General features: G+C 39.9%; 1 protein-coding gene across 1 annotated transcript in view; it reads left to right on the top strand.

Annotated features, from left to right (window-relative positions):
• Window positions 1–23,686, top strand: part of NRXN3 (neurexin 3) — a 965,840-nt gene that overhangs the window by 245,094 nt on the left and 697,060 nt on the right. Inside the window, exons 8-9 of the mRNA XM_009993910.1 lie at window positions 9,306–9,744; window positions 14,832–15,215. Of these exons, the coding sequence (XP_009992212.1) occupies window positions 9,306–9,744; window positions 14,832–15,215 (823 nt within the window). The remainder of the gene's footprint in view (window positions 1–9,305; window positions 9,745–14,831; window positions 15,216–23,686) is intronic.

The raw sequence follows: 23,686 nt of genomic DNA on the forward strand, positions 1-23,686 counted from the left end.
CTCTTTCCAATAGTCCCACTCCGTTCTTGAAGTGCAATTCTCCAAACTGGACATTATCTCCAGCAGAGTACAGCATTGCCTCCTGCTGTGTCTCCATATATTCTGGGATGCATCATTCAATCCACTCAATGAATTATTTTCTGTGTGTAGCTATTAAGTGGGGTTTTTTTCTGTCTTTTTTCACCTCTGCACTATAAAGGCTCAGTGTAGAACATAGAATTTCCTTATTATTATATATGCAAGAATATTAAAAAAATATTGACGTATCTCTGCTATGCTGTTCTTATATTCAGATACACATCAAAGTACCAGTTGCTTTTCAGGACTAGCATGAAATATTCCTGTGTCTCTGGCTGTTGGCACAAGTAAGGAGCATCATATCTGGCTGTCTAGGCTTCCCTGTCCAGCAGCTTCTATTCTTCTCTGTTACTAGGCCAAATTAAGGTTGAAGAAAACATGAAGCAAGAGGAAGTTCAAGTTTGGGCACCTGATAGTGCAATGAAATGCCATAAATGCTTTGCCATGACACAAAGGTGAATTCTGCTGCTATTAAATGCCAATCTGTTACTCTTTCACCTAAATATTAACTAGTATCAGCTATTTTTTAGGAACAGACTGAGAAATCTAAGTCTGATTTCCCAGAGCATTTCTTTTGGTTTAAGTGATAAAGATGAAATCTCTCCTTGTCTTCTCTTACAGGTTTTGGCTATTGGCCCTTCTGCAAAACCAATTCCATGATTTTAAGTTGCCACCATGATGCAACAGACTTTTGAAAATATTTGAGTTTAGGTGACTTTCTCACCATTGCTTAGAAAAATCTGTGAAAAAGTAATATTTTAAGAAATTGGGAAACCATACCTTATTCCCTGTCATCCCTTTCTTCACTTATTGTAGAACTTTAAGTTTCTGTAGCAAGGGAAAAAAGAGTCTTGAAACTTCCACTGAGAAAGAGCATTCATCATCAAATCATAGTCCATGCTAGAGTCCATTCTACTTAATCTTACTTCAGTCTATCTTGTATCTTCTCATTAGCTGAGGAAATACCTTTAGTCTTTGAGGCTAATACAGAATCCTTCAGCAGCATTTCTCTTGCAACTATAGAGGCTTTCCCCCCACATGACTTTTTTCACAAATAAATACATATAATTTCTAGTCTTTCCATCATATTTCTCTCAAGATGCAATTATGGTGTATGCCATTCCCTTTGAAATCAAGATTTTCTTCAACAGCAGACCAAATTAATTAGCAGTCAGTGTATCCCAGCTTGGAGGAAGCAGAAATCCACCTATGTGATAAAATAAATTGTCCTTATTGCTACCTGTTAAAGGAAAGGAATCCAAGAAGTAGGTCATTTCACAACCCTGCTTTTCTGTAGTTTGAATGCTGCAATGCAACACCAAGAATAAGGAAGACTGTAGAGCATTTGACGTTTTAGTCTGTTAAAAATATTCATAGCTAACTCAAGAAGCAGCAGGATGTAAAAAAATTAAATTGTACAGTTGTAAGTACATTTAGAATTTCCATAAATAGTTATAAAGCAAGGTTTTTCCATCTAAAGTTTGGAATCTCTCTTATTCATAAATTTGGTTGGTTGTAAGGCAGAAAATCTTATTCCAAAAAGGCATAGATAGAAATGTTTGGTTCTTATCTTGGTATATTCCAAGGTAAAAAATAAGGCAGCAAGATGGACCTTGATCTCCCTTAATCTGTTTAAGCTTGCTCTGGGATACTATGTGAATGATTTGGGTTGGTGTTAACACTGTCATAAGTCTTAACACACATGTCCTGAATTCTCATGAGAAGCAGAGGCTTATTTTTTGGCTTAAAGGGTAGTTTTGATAACAATGAAGTACTGGGTTCTCTGTCCTCAGTATCTGTTTAAAAAACATTATTTTTCAGCATAAGCCTCTTTCTGAATAATTATTTTTACTGTGTTCTCACTGAACCAGTTGAAGATATTAAACCCTTCATTTTTCAGCCCTTTTACACTTGAAGATATTTAGAACCTATATGGATTTGGAAGGTGGAAGAATTTTGTAGGGAAGCTTGAAATAGTTCTGCATTATTGTTTAAGTGTTCTACTTACTGTATTCCGATTTTTACCTGCATAAACATATATTCTTTGTTAAACATAATGCAGATGATATTTAGGATTGCATTACTATATTCAACATAGCACAAATAACAGTTGAGCCTTATTTGTTTGGTTTCAGTTACTTACCTCAATGTTTGATCTATTGTTTTTCATGACAGGTAAATTAACTCATTCAGTATGGTGAATGGTGATTGTATTTGTTCATTACCTGAATACAGTTGTTATCATAATGAGCCATCAAACATGTTTAGACCAGGTAGGCACAGTCCCCATACAGTTCTTTAAAAAGGTATAGCAGCTTTAGTGACCCATCACTGGAGTCTTGGATCACTGCATACATAGTCTGTTCCAAACACAAAGTAAAGCACTGTTAGCTGGTGTGTTTATTTCTACGTGCTGGTTGGGCATCAGCTGAAAAACTGTAATTTATTAAGCTGCAAGAATGTGTCTTGTTCAGTGCAGGTGCCTTTAGGGAAGCCTTAGGCTCTAGGCTGAATGTCTCACAGGTAGCCCTTCTAAGAAGTGGTATGGACAGCCTGTGACAGAAGAAAGCAATTGGTGAGTGTCGTGGTTTGGGCCTAACCTGATAACAAAGACACTCCCCACCCCCCCACTGGGATGGGGAGGACAAAGACCAACTAGAAGCTCATGGGTTGAGACAAAGGACAAAGAGGGTTCTTCACCGACTACGGTAATGGGCAAAACAGATTCAACTTGGGGAAAAATAATAATTTCACACAAGTCAAACACACGCAGGACACAGACAACACAAAGAGCAGTGTTTGCATATGCTACCCCCACCTCTCCCTTTTTCCCAGGCCCAAATTACTTTGTTCCTCATTTCTCTACCTCCTTCCCCCCAGTGACACAGGGGGACAGGGTATGGGACTTAAGAGTTAGTCCAGTCTGTTGTTTCCTGCCGCTCTTTCCTCATCAGGGAGAAGGATTCCTTACAGACCTCCCCTGCTTCTCCATGGGGTCCCTCCCATGGGAGAGACTCCTTTTTGAACCTCTCCAACATGAGTCTTTCCCACGAGGTGCAGTCTCTCAGGAGCAAACTGTTCCAGTGTGGGCTTCCCACAGGGTCACGGGCTGCTTCAGGAACAGTCACCTCCTTTGGTGCAGGGTCCTTCATGGATACAAATCCAAGTCCACAGGCTGCAGGTCCACGTTTGCCCCTCCTAGCACCTTCAGGGGATGCTCCTCCACGTTCCTCCATGAATGCAAGGGGACAAGGGGACAGCCTGCCATCTCACTGTTGGCTGCAGGGGAACTTCTGCTCGGGCACCTCCTTCCCCTCTTTTCTCACCAGCCTCGTGATCCTCACCCTGGCACTGCTCTTACCTCTCCAGCTCAGCTTTTTTTTCTCCTTTGCTTTCTCTGATCTCAGCATTATATCAGTTCGTTCATATGTTAATCGCAGAGGTGCATCTATTGTCTTGGCCTTGGTCACCTGAGCAGGCAGACCTAGCTTCTTACATGAGCCACCCCTGGGGCCCCTCCCCTGCTACCAAAACCCTGCCAGAGCCAAACCAGCGCAGTAAGGCACAGGTTGCAGAAGATGAACAACGTGTCTGGACTTGAGGTGCTCTTACTAGCTAGTTAAACTTATGCAGCCTTCAGATTATTGTCCTTTTTCATTATGGTGGTTCATGATGGTCCTGTGTCCAGCCTGCACCAAAAACTGTGTTTCCTGCTTAACAGCACTAACTTGGAGAGTAATTTTTGTGCTGGCTACTGGCCAAGTCTAGCATATCATTTTTCCTCACTTTTGTTATTCCCTCTGTATCTGCATCTTCACTTGATTGCAGAGAGCCACTTCTAATCTTTGTGAAAAGCCATCTGATTAGAGCTCTCATTAACCCTTAAGTGAAGTTTCGTATATGTTTAGCTGGAGAAATTCCTTGAATGCTTCAGAATTGCAAAGTTGCCATTTTTAAAAAACCTCAAAACTGCATTGCCTATTTGGTTCATCTCAGCTTAAAACAAACTCTTATTTCTCAGCAGATTTAGAAGAAACTGAATTTTCTGTATATCTTTTTATGCTCCGAAATGTCTCAGATGTCCTGCAATTCTATTGCTAATTATCAGAGATTGTGTGTATCTGGACTATTCTATCCCTGACCATACATTTATGTTCAAGTTATTAAACAAAAGCATTGAACAATCAAAATATTCTTCCATTAAAATATATTTAGAAGCAGACCCCAAGGAAAAGGAACAAAAAGTTTTTTTCATTTTTCTAATTTAATATGTGGAATAGAAAGCAATTCTGAAATTTGAAACATAAAGGCTGCTTTTCAAATGATTTGTGCATAGGTTTTGCTAGTAATTTTATTCCCCTTTCTCTTTTCCACCTTCCTTGCAGGAATAAGTGTAAGGTAGGTGTGTATGCCTGTAGCAGGAATAATCTCCTTGGCTCCCTTAGGACACTTGACCTTCTCTGCTACACATATCAGACACAGGATGAACTCAAGCTTGTCTCTGTTTAAACAGGCAAGATAAGTTTTGTTCAGAAAAACAGCTGATAAAAATGGATGCATTTATGGCCATTGCTTTCATTGCTCTGCTTGCTTCTAAGTTGTTAAGGAAGCTGTGTCGCAGAGCAGCACTAGAAAAATATGTCCTAGTGAAGGGATTCCTTTTTGAGTCAGTCATGCTCTCATTTGAAGTTAAAGAGCTGCAGGTTTCAATCAGTATTTTGGTATATCCTGAAGAGCCCTCAAGTTAGTTCAGAGATTGCTGGCAAAATGAGACTATGAGATAGGAAGTGTTACACAGATTATAGGATCTACTGCTGGCAGATATCTTCCTCAGTGAAACATGAAAATGTTTCTTCTCTGGCTTGCAGCAGGTAACTCTCTAAGAAACTAATTCTTAAAGCTTATATATTTAGAACCATAGAATCAAGATTTTTATCCTATACTGTTTACTTACCTTCCTTTCTAATGGTAGGTTGCAAGGTAGGATCACAAACATAAAAAAAGCCTCAGTGAAAACACTGGTGGCAAGTTAGAACTGAATTGACACAAGCATCTTCTCCTTTAACTGGCAGTTTTCACATTTGAGAAGTATGTGTTTCATATGTCCTGAAAAACTGTACTGAAGCATCTGTTGGTTTCATTAAAACACAGAGATTCATAGGTTATGAGGCCAGAAAGACCCATTATGATAATCTAGGCTGATTTGCTAAATAATTAATTCATCTCACCATGTATTTTAGAGAAAACAAGATACTATTTAATTTAGTTTGCCAGTAGCAGAGAAGACATGGTAACCTGTAGTAAGTTATTTCAATAGCAAATTACCATCATGTACATATAAGTAATAATATTTTAAAATTTGAATTTCTCTATCAGTTTTTAGCCCCTAGATCCTATTATTCTTTTGTCACATCGATTGAAGAACCTTCTACTTCCATATTTTATTTTCTGCACAGGTACTCATAGATCATAATCAGATCCTCCCTTAGTCTCTGCCTGTTAAACAGACTCAATTTTAATGTTCTTCACTATGGGGGACACATTCCAGTAATTTAATTATATTTCCTTTTCTCATTCTTGGATCTTTGGTTTAACTGTTGAATTGTGGATGTCAGATGCTGCCTTAGTGTTTCATTGCCCAAGCCAGAGGCATTCTCTATCCCTGCTCTAGGATTCATCTTGGTTTTACTCCCAATAATTATTTTTATCTTTTTGTTTATAGTGTTGACTCTTCTGGTATACCTGATAATACAAGATCTTGATGTCCAAATATGGCTGTCAGGGATACCCCAAGTCAGTAATATGAACACTTGTACTTTTTCCAGAAACACTTTAAATTTCTCAAGCTAGGTGGTTTGTTTGGATTTTTTTTTATATATATATATTTAAAGAAAATAATGCAGAACAACAAACACTTGAAGAACAGAGGTTCAGATTGTGATGAATCTTCTTCTTTGAAAAGACTGAATTCAGGGCTCTTGTATCAATTAAACACTTTCTCCTCTATTCCCCAGGTCTTCTTTTGTGTTTGATTTCTTAGTCCTTTCTTTCAAACTTGCTCTCAGATCCACCATTGTTAGTGACTTTCTGGGTTACAACTATCTGAATTTAATTTTCTCTAGATCCTTTGTTAGTTTTCTGTCTCAAGGATTCTCCAGCTGTGGAATTCGGATGACTAATGAACTACAAGTCTGTTTGAAGCACACCCCAAAGAAACCCTGAGGCAGACCCTCTGCATTTCCCCAGAAGAAATGGGAATTGTCACTCATGTATGAAATACGTAGAAGAGGGAGATGTAACCTGTACGTGGTTTAGCAAAGAGCTAGAAGCTTCTTATGTGTGTGAGAGCCTATTCCCTCTACCAGCAACTTGCAGAGGTTGCTGAAAAGAGATTGAAAAGTTATAGCTAGACCCAACCCTGCACCAGCTATCAATCATGTGTATGGTACTGAACTACCTGTCAGCTCCTCTCATAGATGGAAAGGCTGGGTCAAGATATGGTTTAGAGGAGTGTTGGTTTGCACAACTGTTACTAGTATCCTATTAGAGTGGATCTCTTATGTTAGGCTCACTGAAATCAGTCTGTGCAGGCCTGGCATTCTCTTGCTCACCAAAGCAACTCCACACTGGGGTGAAACCAGAAAGGCAGCATTGTGCCAAAGCCATAGCAGTCAGGGGGACTGTGCTGGCAGATATACTGCATCTAGGGGTACACATTTCCAATTACCCTCTTTCCCAGGCTGTTCCTACAGCGGGACATGGAGTAGACTGTGCATAACCTAATATACATGTAAATTCATTAAGAACATGAGAAAAGTCCTAGGGGGGGCTGAAGAACAGTCATTCAATTTACCCAGTATTCTGCCTCCAACACTGGCAGACTCAAGTGCTTTTTAGGGAGAGCTGTGGGCATGGCTACTATCAGTGGTGCATTGCCCTTGCCCTCCCACAGCACCTCCTGCTGTTGGATTAGGATTATTAGAAAGTCCTTTCCTTCCTTTTCCCTTTAATATCAGTTTGTGGACTTTGTGTCTATTTATCTTTCTGGTTCTTTTTGAGTCTGCTGATGTTTTCTGCTTCCCTGACCTCCTTTGGCAGCAAATTCCAGAAGTTCACTATGCTCTACCTGAATTAAGTACTTCTAAAATCCATTTTAAACTGGTACCCAACAAGTTTCAGTGAGGGCCTCTAGTCCTATCATTGCTGGATTTGGCAAAGACTTGTTCTATATTCACCTTCTCCATCTTCTGTAGACTTCAATCATATATTTTCTAAGTCCTTTCCAAATATAAGAGCCCTGGCCTTTTCAGGTTATCCTCATAAAGTATCCTATTGCATAATCTTCATTGTTCTATTTATTTTTCTCTGCACCTTCAGCTCCTCTCTTTCCTTGAGAGGCAGAGGTAGGACTGCATGCAGTGCTCAGAGCTAGTGTTTGGCTGAGGTGTACCTCGTCTTGTCTGGCAAGGAGGCTGTAATGCACAGCCTTGCTGAGGCACTGGAAGGAGGTGTATGGTCTGTCTAGTGAGAGCATTTGACATAGTTAATCTACAGAATGGAACTACAAATTGAAAATGTATTTTATTCCTGTTGCAGATTATTAATAGACTTGATGTTTCTGAAGTCTGTGCTAGGGCAGAGTGCTTTATTGGGAATTGGAGGAAAGCAAGCTAATGTGGGTCAATACTGTCCTCTGCTGGGAGGAACTACAACTTTGTGCCATGATTCCAACTGGGGATGAACAGCTGGCTGCTTTCTTAACTCTAGTGTAGGGTGTTTTGCCTTTGCAAAAGGAAAATTTGATGCTGTGCTGGCTGCACTGGGGAAATTCTCCTTTAATTCTTAGCAAAAGCTGGAAATCCTTCGCTTCCTGTAAATGTGTTGAATAGTGATTTATTTTTCATTCTGAGGTTACCTACTTTAGAAGCTTATCCCTCATTCTCTGCTATGCCTTTTAATATTTACTGCATGCTCATTTCTCTGACTTTCCCGTCCTATCTGTAGAATTAACAATGCACATCTCCTTTTCATTCTCTTTTTGTAGCAAGTTGCTGACAACTCATCCTGCTAGCATTCTGAAAGCATAATTCCAATGTATGTGTATGTATATGCTATAGGTAATAGGCACAAAGTATTTTAAAATAGTAACTCCTTAGAAGAAATCAGTGCAGTACTGTTGCAGAATGTGAATTCAGTCAAAATTGTGCTATTTGCAGAAATGCTTTTGCTTACTGTATGTGCCAGTTCTGGGTTTATGAAGCATGGAAGGTGGTTGACAGGACTTCACAAATATTTCAGTGTTGTGCCTTCTCCAGTCCCTGCCCCTGTGAGAATGGCTTGGGGCAGAGAGGAGTCCTCTTTGCAAGGAACTAATTCTGTACCTGTGAGAAAGAGAAGGGCAGGAGGACTGGACCCCTGAGCCAGGCATGCTCAGGAGTGCTTGCCTGTTTGGGACTCTTGGCTAATTTCCATCCATGTGGCAGAACAGAGTCCAGATTTCTGATCCTTAGCTCAGAGAGAGTCCAGGCACTGAATATGTACAGGCTTTTATTTGTTAGCACAGAGCGCATAGGTTTTTTTTTTAAATGAGGGTGAGCTATGCCGACATCTCCATAGCAAATGTTGCATTTGTGATGGCCTAAGATTTCTTCTTCAGAGAAAATTTAAGTCTTTCTATTTTGTTATAGCTCTAGGAGCCACAGGGCAATCATGAACAGTTCATAGCAACTTGCTTAAATTTTTTTGCATCTCTCTTCTAGTAGCTAAGTGGGCTTACAGGAATAATAGAGAAATGACAGTGGTGGTACAGAGTTCCCTGCTGTGGCTAGCAGAGATGGACATGGAGGTTATACTTTGTTATGTATTTTGTATGGGATTTATGCAAATATAACAGCATGATACCAGACACACACTGTATTTTATGTCCAAGAGCTTTTACAGCAGAGTGGACTAGTGGTAGAGTTAATTGTTCTCACTCTCCTTCAGTTGAATGTTCTCTTCTGCCTGATTATCTGATCTACAGACATCTGAAAGTATTCATTGCTATAATTTCTGTACACACTCCTGATTGTGTTCTCTCCCTCTGTCATCATGTCAGACTCTTGCATGGTCTCCTTTCTGCTCCTCACTGCCTTTTGGGAGAAGTTTGTCTCCCATGGCTGAAAGTAATTGGGATATTTGTACTGTATGCGGGATTGATGTATGATATTTTTCCTTGTGTCTGGCAGGTTGTTTATAAGAATAATGACATTCGTCTGGAGCTGTCTCGCTTGGCACGGATTGGTGATACTAAGATGAAGATCTACGGGGAAGTGAAATTTGTATGTGAGAATGTGGCTACACTGGATCCCATCAGCTTTGAGACACCTGAGGCATATATTAGTCTGCCTAAATGGAATACCAAAAGGATGGGCTCCATCTCATTTGATTTCCGAACCACTGAACCCAATGGACTGATCCTTTTCACCCATGGCAAGCCTCAGGAGAGGAAAGATGCCAGGAGCCAGAAAAACACAAAGGTAGACTTCTTTGCAGTGGAGCTTTTAGATGGGAACCTCTACTTGCTGCTGGACATGGGCTCTGGGACCATTAAGGTCAAGGCCACCCAGAAGAAAGCCAATGATGGAGAATGGTATCATGTGGATATTCAACGAGATGGAAGATCAGGTAGAGTGATGATTTATCTTAAGTAGATTCACTTTTCAGATCCAGACCTGGATTCTTAGTTCTCAGAACCTTCAAAACTTGTTATATATGAGTCACCTTCTTAGAAAAACTTAGTGTTACTCCAGTGATGTTTATCCAGCAAAGCAAAGATGTGACTGGCTAGGTTTTCATTAAATGTTTAGTGTGAGCTTTGGATAGCATATCAGAGAAGAGGTCTATTAATATTTTAGTTCCTATCTTCAGATATTCTGGACCTATCTTTGCAATTACATACATAATGATTACTTCTTTGTGAGCCATAGTAAGTTTTAAGATCCTTCAGAACAATTATTACTTAGTTCTTCGTTTGAGAAATTCTCACTGATCTACTTTGGGTTTTTGTTCAAAAAGAATCTTGGTAGAAGCCAAATGAAAACTTACTGCTGTGACCTAATATTACCATCTTCTCCTGTGACATCCTGGATCTTGTGTCTTTAAAAAGCAGGGGTTTGAGATCTTGTGATAAGGAAAATCAAAGTAATGGGTAGTACCAGTTTGAAAATTACAGTGATAAATCAACATTTTCATCCTATTCTGTATCCTTTATTATCTTGTAGTTTTCAGTTAGGTTTCTTTACTCTCTTTTGGATGCCAAATTCTAGTGTTAATAACTGACTCAGCATTCAGTGGGTGTTCCTCTTTTTCCTCACAGCTTCTGATTTCCAAAACATGTGTTTATTTCTAGTAATATACCTACTATGCTATTACCATGAAATTTTTTTGTTTGTTTGTTTCTGGTGCTGGATATCAAGCTAGCATACTCATGATCTACTCTGAAATTGTGTAAGGAAACAAACAAACAAAAAAATCAAATACTGTAACCTCATCTTGAGAATATGTGAACATTTATGCTTGAATTCTTCCTGAATCATTGGGATCTCAAAACCTGGTCATATATCCCTTCAAAGGGAATTCTGATTACATTTGCAAGTGGATTAGAGATTTTATGGTGATCTCCAGATGATAGCTTTAGGTCCCTAATTTTATGTTTCCAGTTGCTGAATGCCATCACTAGAGAGAACACATTGCTAGTATTTGCTTCCCTTGAATTTTCAAAAGAGATGACTTTTAGATATCATGCAAAGCCTGGCTGTTTGAACAGGTCTTTGCCTGAAGCTAGTTTTCTCTTTGATGATGTGAGGGCTTTCTTTGTAGTTGGCATGGCACTCTACTAGGACTTAATATGTGTGCTTATTTATTGCTGGCTCCTGAAGACATTGATTGAAACAATTTATAAAGGAAGACATAAATAAATAAATGGAGCTTTGATTTCTTTAGAATTGCTAAAATTTAATTAACTTCCAAGGATGAACTCAATTAGTTGCATTCAGTCCTGTCTTCAGTTGTTTCTTGCTCACTTGGGGACTGTTTGGTCCGTTGCAAGGCAGCTGCAGAAGGCGAAAACCAGAAATGACACTGAGCTCTTTGCTAAGAAAGTTTTTAAAAACCTGGAAAGAGGGACATGTGTTCATTTGGGCTAGGAAGGTGAGACAGACAGCAGGTGCATGAGACAATAGCATTGACTTGTTTGTTGCTTGGCAGGGACAGGGTTTGTGATGTTCTGGCTACTGAGCAGAGATAACAGATTTTGAATTAAAAGGACTTTTCTCAACAAGAATAAACACATTTGTACCTTCATTTTGGTTTAGTTGTTTGTTTTTAATTGCATTTTCTGCTGATGACAAGTACTGGAGTAATGGTGCTAGTGACTGATGTCAGGAAACTAGGATTCTGGCATTGATTTCTTCACACCATACCTTTAGCAAGCATCAACTGCTTTTATCTGTGGTACTTTCGGTAGATGTGAGAAAGGAGTTCAGGATCTCTCCTTGTTTGGTCCTTGGCTTTTCTCCCATGTGTAGACTAGAGAACAGTTGCATGTTGGAGACTGATTGATTGATTGATTGATTGATTAAATGTGGATGCCTGTCACCTAGAAACTGAACTGAAATAATGAACTTACTTAATGTAGGCTACAAAACAGCCATTTGGCTTTAATGAGCTGGTGACCCAGAAGTTCTGATTCTCATTACTAAAATAAACAGGCCTTCATTAGGTGTGTCATCTCTCCTCTTTGTCTTTCGATATCTGTAACAACCCAAAATTTCAGGCTCTGCTGAGCTTAGTAAAATAGCCTAAAGATCCAAATATTCAGTACTGCAACGTACTAAGGCAGGAGTGCACTTGCTGTGGAAGCATGGCAGTTGTGCTCAAATAACCTCTTGCACCTCTAGTCCCCTTAGGCATTGTGTATGCTTTGGTCTGTGTTGGCTGCCAGAGCAACAAAAGCTATTTTTTCTCTCTACTCTGACAGAAGCTGACAGTGTGGACATGGACACCTAGTGTCCTGTAACCTTTCTGTCCTTGGGGAAAGTTCTACAGAGTGTCCACAAAACCTGTCACAATGTCTGTCTGGAGAATACTGAGCATGTTACACAAGGCGATGTTTTCAGCTGGTCATTGGCTGCAAAACACACGTTGTCGCACTCACTCAGACATGAAAAGTCTTACTGGAAGGTTCGGTCCATAGTTGCATCAGTGAACTGCTTTGAATACCAGCTCTTCCCTCAGTAACTGGGGTCTTTTGGTCTGCTCTTTAGCCCTGCATGAAGTGCCTAAGTGATTGGAAAGGAGATGCTTAGATGCTTCTTCTTTCTCAAGATGGGATTTGAACTACCTAAACAGAGTTTCAAACTCTGCTTGGGATTTGGAGAATGGGAAAAAAAAAAAGAAAAGAAAAGAAAAAAAAGAAGAAGAAGAAGAAAAAGGATGTGACCTCATGTGACTGCTCCTTCCTAGAGTCCATTCAGAATTTCTCTATCTCAGCAGCTTGGTCTTAAACGTGGAGTGCATCCAAGCTAGTACCTTCTTACAGGAATAGTTGCAGGGTATAAAACACTGTCAGAAAGTTAATTCTGCTGTCTAGCCTATTTCCTTTCATCTCCTTGTTCTCTTTCTCCAGGTTTTATACATCTCCTTGGTCTCCAGTATTCCTTTCCTTTGGACAGTTCCTTTACCTTTGTGACTTTTGCAGGTGGTGTTTTTTTTTCTCCATAATAGCAGCTGTCTGGAGCACAGCCCTCCAGTATTTTGGTTTGGTATCTTTTAAGTAATATGTACTCCACATGCTGCTTTTGAGGAGTAACAGTGGAGGTGCTGGAAAGGGAGCTGTGATCCTGTGGCTCTGTGACATGCTGCTTTTACAACTGTAGGTGTATTGTCACATCTCCTCTTTTCTTACTTTGTAAAAAGGAAAATGTCTGCAGTGCTGCAGCTTGTTTTTACGAGATGATTCATCAAATAACCGTGGTTCTCTTTGAGCCCTTAATTTGTAATGCCTCCGTTGCTTCTGGCACTCTGCTGCCTCTGACATTATTCCTAAGTTATTACTGAACATCACACACATTAAATACTTCGTGTCTGTGTCATACATGCTGTTCTCTAAGAAGACATCTATTACATCTGAAGAAAACGCATGTGTACACAACTGCACTTTCTCACAGAGACACAAAATAGAGCCAACTCGATTAGCTAAACTCTCCCACCTTATTGTAGGGGTGTATGATAAAAATTTAGTGATGTGGAATTAATCTTAAAGCTTGGATAGTTCTCTCTGAGGACAGACTATCTTAATGACAAGGCAATTGGATGCAATGATTTATAGCTAGGGATGGTGAATTGCTGATTTTTACCTGAGTGTCTGGTAAGCAGATGTCCCTACCATGAAAGCTGCTGCATTCTCCTCTGAAGAGTACACTGATCTGTGTTATGTTCCCTGTTTTTCTTTGGATGAAAGATCTTCTTTTTATCTGACCTCAAATCACTTTGCTTCTCTGCACCTGTTTCATGTGTTTATATTATGTTTCTATATTATGTGTTCTGATTATTTTATGTGCTGGGACCATTTCTTGAAATATGTAGGAATGGCCTCAGTGCAGTATGCCCACATCTTTCCTAGAGCATATAGAAGCTACTACACTTTTAATAGTAACTTTTATTAAGAGATAATCTTTATCTTTCTCTATCTCAATTTTCCTGTTTATAAAATGGAAGTTAGAAACTTTTGGTTTTAAACCATAGAATGATCTATTTTTGAAACAAACTTCTAGAAATTTCTAGTCCAAACTCTGCTGAAAAGTAGGCTTTCTGCAGGGTCATGTATGGCTGTGTTTTGAATGCCTTCAGGATGGTGATTCCAAATTCATTCTGAGATCTCTTCCCATGTTTGATAACCCTTATGGTGAAAAATGTTCCTTTTTGTGAAGCTGGATTTTCACTTGCTGCAAGCTGTGATCAGTGTCTCTTGTCACTGCAAATGCAGACTGCTAACTTCTGTTAGAATTGATGTTTGCCATATCCCCAGGACCTTTTCTGTGGTGTTGCTCCTTAGCCAACTGGTGTCCAACCTGTACTTTTGTGTGAGGTTATTCTGCCCCAAGTGTAGGGCTTTATATTTATTGTTGTTGATTTACATAAAACATTTATATCAGTCCTTCGCTCCACCTTGTAAAGGTGTATCTGTATAGTAGCCTTGTGCTTCCTCCAATGCATCAACCAGTCAACCATTCTCCCCAATTTGGTATCATCTACAAACTTGACCATGGTCTATTTAGTTCCATCATCCAGGTCCAGCTTTGGATGTACTGATGAAGTGTTCTCTGAAAGAGCTATGTAGTTTAATATACTTCTACTTTTCAGTCCTGATACCATCAAACTCCTGAATGTTTTTAGTAAGTCTTTGCTTTGCCAGATGAATGCCAATGAATAATGCTCAGTTTTTACATGCTACTATTTAGCCATTGAATTGTTATGCTTGTGACCTTTTAATGCATGTTGGAATACAGACATATGATGATCAGTCACTGCATGGAAGTCCTTATGGCCTTTGGTTTAGGAGGAGAGGTTTCTCTGTTAGGAGGGCATTTGGGTAGGGAGGAATCTTCTCTCTACTGCACTGAACCTTAAACCTCATTCAGTTATTGGAAAAACATGAACTAGACTAAGACTGTAAATGAAAGTGTTGAAGTCTTCTTATCCTCCTCATCCAGGTACTATATCTGTGAACAGCAGACGCACCCCATTCACCGCCAGTGGGGAGAGCGAGATCCTGGATCTGGAAGGTGACATGTACCTTGGTGGGCTGCCTGAGAACCGGGCAGGACTCATCCTTCCCACAGAGCTCTGGACAGCAATGCTCAACTATGGCTACGTTGGCTGTATCCGAGACTTGTTCATTGATGGACGAAGCAAGAACATCCGGCAGCTGGCAGAGGCACAGAATGCAGCAGGAGTCAAGTCTTCCTGCTCCCGCCTAAGCACCAAGCAGTGTGACAGCTACCCCTGCAAGAATAATGCAGTCTGCAAGGATGGCTGGAACCGCTTCATTTGTGACTGCACTGGCACCGGCTACTGGGGTAGAACATGTGAACGAGGTAAGCTGAGTTTTCTGACCTCAGTTGTGCAGACCTGCAGGTGTGCAGCTAGAACAAAATTCATCGTTTCCATGAGACTTTCCCCTGCTCTTGTTGGTCTTCCCAATACTAAGTTCCAGTTCCCACACTAGTAAAGTTTTCTTCTCTGATAATTTGCTTCCAGTCTTTACCACCTTCATTTCATGAGTTTACTTTCTTCATCTCTCATTTCACTTCCTAAGCCTTCTGAAGACCTTGTAGTGAGGTTCCAGAGTTTCTTTGGCTAAATATTGCATCTTTCCTGAAGCAGAAAATGCTACTGCATAGAGAAGTCTCAGAAAAATTACTGGAAACAGTACCAAGTGTGAACTTGAGCTATGGAGATTTTTTTTGTGTGTAATACAGATAATGTATCCCAGTTCTGTCAAGCCTTACCTTTTTTGCATGGTAGGATTTCCTTGATGGCTGTTTATGGGTAAAATCGGCTACTTAGATAGTGTTAAAAGGAACATGTTTCCAAATTGACCTATGATAAGGCAAATCTGTGGGAGATGGTGAGAAATTCTCTGCATCTTATTCTTATTCATTCTGATTGGTGGTCTAAAGATGTAGAACTGGAGATATGAGGCACAAGTATATGTTCTAGATCACATGAAAAGTGCTTTACTAATGTAAGATATCTGAGCTATATGTTTCTCAAATACCAGCGGGTTCCATTAATTGCTGTTATCCTTATTGTGCTGGTGCCATTTGCAGAATGAAGAAGGTGAGTGGTTTTAAAAAAACAGATGGAGCTAGGATCACTTAGAAAATACTCCCTAAAGGATGTTTTTTATATTTAAACCAATCTTTCTGTTAATTTGGCTATTAGCACTGCATTCTGACTGAACTGCACTGATAGAACACCCAAGAATTTGATGTACACCATTAGCAGAGTCTTAGGGCTTTCAATGCCTTCTTTCTAATAGCTTACTTGGCACCATGGCCTAATGGTGATAGCATGTGTTTTACAACTGGAGATCTGGATATTTTCGAGTTTCTGCCATAAATATTTGAGAAGCTCCTTTCTTACTCAGTGTTCCCCCTGTGCAATTTTTATTATTGATCATACTACTATGCTACCTATGAAAAAGAATGTGAATGTTAGGTATGGTGCATAAAATACTAGGGAGAATTGAGATTCGTAATTCACTCAGTCTCCAGAGGATTTTCTTCTTTGCAGGAAATTTGTGTTAATGACCAAATTCTTCCTATATACTGGATGAGGTTCTCAAGTTTTACAGCACAAGATCTATGATCATTCATAAAGCTTCTCACAGCCAGCCATTTGTTGCAGGCTACCCTTAGCAGCAATAGTAGTTAATTGCCAGTGGTCCTTAAAACAGCTGAAGCATCAACACTACCATCCGTGCTGTGAAGACACAGGTGAAAATGTAAGATTCATGAATTGGAAATGCCAATGTGTCTCTTATAGACTACAATGGATTAGAAGATCCTGGAGAACATCGGAGGGTTTCTCAGCTACAGCCTTAGGAATTGTTTTGGCCAATTCTTGTGTGATTAGGTTCTAGACAGACATAATAAAAAGAAGCACCACCATGCATTGTGCTCCCTCCCAAAATTGCACTGATATTTGCCCTTGGTCTTTTAGTATTAAGAGTTACTACCTCTGTGCTTCAGGATTTTCTGGACCTGGTGCTCAGACAAGAATCCAAAGACAACCCATGACATAAAGAACAGGTTTAATCTCATATACCATAGAAACACCTTTGGTATTGCCTTTTCCTCCTTCTCTTATCAGTGAAAAGAAATCAGTATGCTAAGGGCATGTGAGCATTGGAATTTAGGAGAAATTAATCACACATCTGGCCTGAGATCCATAACTTGGCCATGCTCTGGCCAGTATCAGTATGAATAAGAAAGACATGTATGGGTGCTTGTCTACCAGCATGGGAGCTTGAGGTCCTAATAAATAGGTGTTAGAATCAAAACATATTTAAGGTTAACAAAACAATTATGTTGTAGTTTAAGAAAACACAAAAGATGTATACAGAGCTCCTAAATCTGAGAAACTACTTTTTTCTGTAACTAGAAACCACCTTACTCGTTTAGGCCCAGTGTCAGGCAAAGTATGACTTTCATGAGGTTCCTTGGTAACATGACAAGCAGCTCACAGGGAGTATATATTTGTAGACTAGATATACGAAAAAAATTGTGCAGATTGATGTTCATTTGGTTCCACAACATTTATTGTGGTGTTACATAGCAGCCTTATACTGCTCTGATACAACCCCTGGATATCAGATGGCTGCATTAGTGCCCAGTGATTTTGGCTCCATGAACGAAAGTACTGCAGGCTACCAATGATATTTTTCATTCCCATGGTCTGACACCCAAGGATTATTGCAAGTCCTGACTTCAGCCAGCCTGTGATCCAAATACTGTTGGAAGGAGAAAAGTTGACATGGAGGCTGGAAAGGGAATCAAAGTGAGAGATGCTGCCATGCCACAGTGGCACTTGTGCATGGTGACTAAAGAGCTGCCACAGGACTAGGGAGAGCCAGGCTGGTGCATATGGAGAGGAATAGAAAAGGAGCAGTCTGGCTCTTGGAGTAAGAGACAGATACTGACTCACTTTTCCAGTCTGCCATCTGGGAAGAGCTGTCTCACACTACTCCATTCTTAGACTTCTGTCCTATTAAAAGAGAGGAGTGTAAGTCTTGGAAGGAGTTTGCAGCCCAAGATGAAACGTTAAAGGGAAGGGAAGCCTATGGTACAGAATCTTTTATGCCTGTTGGCTACCAGGAAAATCACTCTATCCGAAAGCAAAGCACATACTTAACATTTATTCAAGATGCTAAAAATACAAAACCCCCATATATACAACCCCAGGGAGATAAGTGGATGATTCATTTGTTGATGATGGTAAAGTCTATCTCCTGCTTTCCAGGTAAAGTGTTTCTACATTTATAAGGCTGTATTTCTCATAAATGTTTTTTTCCTTGCCATATGAAGGACTGTTACATATCTAAAGGGGCTTGAAAAGGAAATTGACTGAATAAAGAACTGTTGCCAAGGTCTCCAGTTGATTTTCAAAATCCCTGTATCTAATTGGTTGTTCAGTATTGTGACTGATGTAAGCAGATAAAGGTGTTTTCAGTCTTAAAGTGACATAGCTTCTAAGGGTAATGTCCTCAGGGTGATTAAAATTGCATAGAAGAGGTGGGATGAAACATGTCAAAGGCCAGTTCATGTCTGATATGACTCCCACTCAAGCCGGGGTATGGCAGGGAGTCAGAAGTTCTGGTAGAGTTCTGGTTCATTCTGTAGCTGCATGTTTTCTCTGTACTAACTAGGAAAGAATGTTAATGGGAGACAAATCATGAAGGCTTCTGTCAGGTATACTCACTGTCAAGTCCTTGCCACAGAAACTGGAGTGGATGAACATCGATGTTTGATCCTTAGAAAGGAGAGAGACAAAATATTTCACCTAAACAAGACTCTGCTCTTTCTTCATTGATTTCATTTGATCTGCTTGTGAGACTGTGTTTCTCTCCAGCTTGGTAGCCAATGGCAGGTGACAAGGGAGTGGAGATGAAAGTGCAATAGTTTTCATGGACCAGAAGTCCTCAATGCCAGGCTGTGAGGCTAAGCAAAGGCAGCCCCAAATGCTGGCAATGAGTTAGGTGTGGTTCCCACTTCACACCTTCCACCAGAGGCTATGCTGACAAGATAACACACCTGTTACTTGTTTATTTTCTTAAATCCTGAGCTTCCCATTCTCTATCATCTTTCCATAATGGTTTTCTGCTGCTTAGTCTAACTCAGTGAGACAATATTGGAAATTGTATGTGAGAAGAGCCTTTTTGCACTACTGTTAAAATTAAAGAGCTGCTATAAACGTTGCAAGATTTGGATGAGTTTCTAAATTCCCCCATAGCTGTTGGAAGGGAGAGGTGGTGTGGCTGTCCACCAGGCTAAGAAATAAGACACTGCTGGTTTTGCATATGGCATGAATGTAATTAAAGTAGTATTGTGATCTCCTACTTTAGATCACTCAGATAAGTACTCTAATGTTAAAAAAGTAGAGGCCTGGCAAAAAGAACGTGTGCTAAATGTCTAAGTCCCCTGTGCAGTCAGTGGAGAGAGGTAGTTGCTCTTCAGGAGAAATTCAAAGCAATAACATGATCTGCTTGCCTTCTTTTGTTGATTTGCCTGTCTCCTTTTATTGATTATGTGGAGATTCTAGTCTGATAATTCAGTATTGCTGCACTCCAGAAGGTAACTGCCTGTGCTGTGGAGGAACTGACAGTGCCAAACTGCCAAGGCTACCAGCCTGACAGAAAAGAGGATGTCTTGTTTAAGGTGAGGGCATAAAGCAAAGAAAATAGAAAAGAAGCTAATAGACAGGACACAATCCCTCCTGCAAGTGATGCTCTTGGAGCCTTGTAATGTGGTCATGATCTCACCTCCCCCTTCTTCCTGAGCTCTCCTGCATCACTGTTACATCTAATTAGAGTATGTATGGTGGAGAGCAAGATTTAATCATGCCTGAAAGACTCCCAAACTGAAAGGCAGTTTTTGGGTGTCTCTGAAATTAATGGCAGACACAGCTAGGTAATGGCGTGTCAGGCATTAGGGAAAAAAAACCTTGGAGCTTGTACTCTTTGAAATATTTAGTCATTTGTGGATCCTAGGGTTTTAGAAAGAAAACAAGTATCAGAGAGCAGTGTCTGCAGTTCAGCCTCTCTGTTCCTGTCTATACCATGTTCCAACAAGTCTGCCATTTTGCTAGTTCTGTTGAAATAAAGGACATAACATATCTGCAAGCCCATGGGAATGCTTCCCCCATGGTTTCTAGTCACCAGACATAGGGCAGGCTTTGGGAGCTTGGATGAAAAGGATCCTGCTACACAACGGGCAGCACACTTCCTCCTGTTGCATGTGAAATTCCTTCTGTTATTGAACTGAGTAGAAATTAGGGTGAGTTGCAAGTCTTGGCAGCAAGAAGGCCTGGAGAGCTGTTACAGATATGCAGGAGGGTGGGAAGGGTGCGTTGGTGCGGCTACTGTGAAGAATCTTATTAAGTACTTAATGTGTTCTGTACCCTTAGGCTTCTAATTTGTTAGTATTTGTCACTAGTTACTGTATTAGGTCATTGCAGGCCCTTGTTAATTGCACTTAAGGTGTTAGAGGTAGGAGTTGGGATCTGGCTTATGGAGAATGATGTATACTTTGCTGTGATAACAAAGTACCTCCTCACAACCTGTGGACTTTTCTGAAAAGGACCCTGAAGCCCTGGCATTAAAAAAGCAGGAGGAGGGGAATGCGTTTTGTATTTGCCGTAGCTATCTTCTGTAACTGCAGTGAAAATGCTGTGGGCTTAAAAAAGTGGATGAGGTCTGTTCTGCAGGTCCTAAAAGCTCTCTGCATGCTGTTGTTCTACTGAAACACTGTGGAGAGGGACTGCAGAGGGCAAAAGCCCAGGAAGGACACAAAGCAAAAGATGTCTGAAAATCAGATCATTTTATGCCAATGAAAAATGTTATTGATCACCGACTTTTTAATGCTTTCTTCTACATAATTGCCACGATTGGAAGTGTGTGTTTGTTTATTGTTTGTTTGTTTTTGTTGTGTGCTTGCTTTTTTAATTAATTTTTTTAAAAATAAGTATATACTGATAGAATTAGAAAAGGCAGGTTGGTGTGAGACTGCTGGCCATTTAAAATGCAAGGTTTAGATGTTAAGCTTTTGAAGTTAATTGCTCTGAACTGGACGCACCCTGAGTCCTTTCCAAGTAAGGAAAATAATAAAGTCTTGCTCCAGCCTTTTGCTTTTTGTGAACTGCACCCAGTGTTCACTGCAACAAGACAGAGCTATCACGCCTCAGTTCTCTCCCCAAGGTCTGGAACCAGTGTCCCTTCCTGTTTGGGTTTGCCCACAGATAGACAATTAACACCCTGAGCAAACCAGGCTTATTCTTGTGCTTTGTGGCACACTGTTTATGAACAACATGTACCTGCTGTAGGCAATGCTGATGTTGAGCACAGGGCTACACATTTTATTATCTGCCAAGTACCTTTATAGCAATGTTTGCTAAGAACAGTTTAATGACAACACACATCTGCCATTATGTATGCAATAAACAGAGATGTTCTAAAATTACTGGTAATAACAAATGCTACAAAATAATTTACTACATGGTTTAAGTGCTACATACTCTGCTGTCTCTGGTAGCAGCATAGATTTCTTTTTTATTTTAGTGAAGATGCTTGATGATGATTACATATTGAAGGTTTGTTTAAAAAACTGCAAATGTGTTGATGCTTTTTGGACTGTCCATAGCTTCTGAGTCTGCAGTGTAATGCCAGATAACTGCTGAGAATAGGTTTTCTTAAAGTACTGATAGTTCCCAGAGGTGCTGGACGCATTAGGAGAAAAGCCTTTGCTGCAGTGTTTTAATGCTTTTAATCCCTGTTGGATCTTGAATATTCAAAGACTTTAGGAAAGTCAAAATGTCAGAATAATTTTTATGATTTCATGAGATAAAATGAAACATTAGAAATTAGAAGGTCTGTTCTGCAGCTCATCTGTTCATTGACTTACTAGGACCAAATAGGTCCCTATTGTATTATTTCCCCAAGTGTCTCCAAACTGCAGAAAAAAAGGTCTATCTGAATGTAGAAAAAGTGTTCACACAATTCCTCCATACCCATTTCAATTTTGTGATAAAGCCTCTGTTAAACACGGTCTGAAGCATGTTAACTTTTGCTAAGGGTATATGTGTGAGAGGGCCGTTTTCTCACTTGCCTTCCATCAATTTCTAACACTTGGAGCTGTTCCCCCTATGGCTGGCCCAAGCAGCTACTCCTGTTGTATATGCTGTACACAATTCTTCTGCAGATCTAGGCTTTCTGTTCGTAGCTCCCATGTATCTCTCCCTAATGAAAGGGTGTCAGAGCAGGCGGCTACTGTTGGATGCAGATGTGGTGGATTATTGTGCTGTATTAGATTTTTATGTATCCTCCACCTCTGCATTCTTTCTTTGGCTTCCATGTGGTAACTTCTGTTCTAATATCCAAACAGTTCCCAAGATGCTCATGAGGTTATATGCTTAGTCCAGTAAGGACAGTACAGCCAAGGTGGGCCCTGTAAGGGAAGAGAAACAATATGAAAGAACAATTTCAGTCTCTCACTTCTGTGGTTTTATGGTGTGATCCGTTCTATTCATCACAACTTCATTGTCCATAGATGTATATATTCAGTCAAAATTCACTCTGAATATATGTTGTTTCCAGGACAAGTGATGGCATTTATTGCCTTGTAATTCCTTTGTGATATACACAGTGCAGAGGAGTGTGCAGTTATGTCTTCAGTCAGGGTGATTAAATCTGTTTGGGAAAAAGATCATTTCGTAGTGCTTAGGCTGTTGAACTTTAACTTAGAAGAGTCTTATTGATGTGAGAGTCTCCAACAGCATCTGCTGAGCAGCTGGAAAAATTGAGACCGTATAAAAATCAACTGATTGTCTCTCCTGTATTTTATAATTACATAAGTCTGATTTTTTTCTCTGTGTTCTTTCCTATTTCTTCATCCTGTCTCCATTATCATATGCTCTTGATATATAAGGCTACTCCTGCCTTCTGTGCTGCACGTGGATTTGTTAGTACTCCAGGTGCTCTTTATCTCATCTGAATATGGTAACTGATGGCACAGAAGATAATTTCTGCTTTTTTTCTCTAAACTTCTGTGTTTCTGACTATTTATTGTTGCATGTACCTTTCACAAGGTACTCTCACTTCAAGAAATATTATTATCAAAAACTATATTAGATTTTGTGCTATTGTCAGCTCCTGTAAAGAGCACTTGAACAACAAAAAGGCTGTTGATGGGTAGATGAGTAAGAACATTTGGTTAAGGCTTTTTAACATCTTATACGTTTGTTAGTGTAGGCCTTTTCTACAGAACTAATAAGGTGCTGGTGTTTTTTTTTATCTGCTCATTTATAAATGGCAACTCAGAACAGTGGCTTTTTCATAATGCAAACCACAAAATACACTCTATCTATAAGGCAAGACACATTTCTACTAGATAACTCTCAGATTAAAGGACAGCTTGTCATAGCAGGTTAGTTTTGCCTGAATCACACCTTATCAGAGGATGGCAGCATTTACTAAAGTTTGGATCATCTGAAGTGCTAATGAAGAAAGGAAATACACCTTCTCATTCTAGCTTTCCCAGGTAACTCCCAGCAAGACTTACGTTATGTATATGATCCAAAATGGGCTTGCTTGAGTATGCACCATGTCTGTTGTGATCTATCAGGTGTATAGAGATGAACTGATGACACGAGGTGCAAAAGTCACTTTAAGTCTCAGTAAGATACTACATGGTATCTTATTGGTCAGTGGCTGATCTCAGACCCTGTGGCTTCATACCCCCCTTCCTTTCCACACCCTTGAATCAGACTAGTTTGGGTTTCTGCTGAGACT

The sequence above is a fragment of the Chaetura pelagica genome, unplaced genomic scaffold, assembly GCF_000747805.2.
Source record: "Chaetura pelagica isolate M959 unplaced genomic scaffold, ChaPel_1.0 scaffold11, whole genome shotgun sequence".
NCBI classification, from domain to species: Eukaryota; Metazoa; Chordata; class Aves; order Apodiformes; family Apodidae; genus Chaetura; species Chaetura pelagica.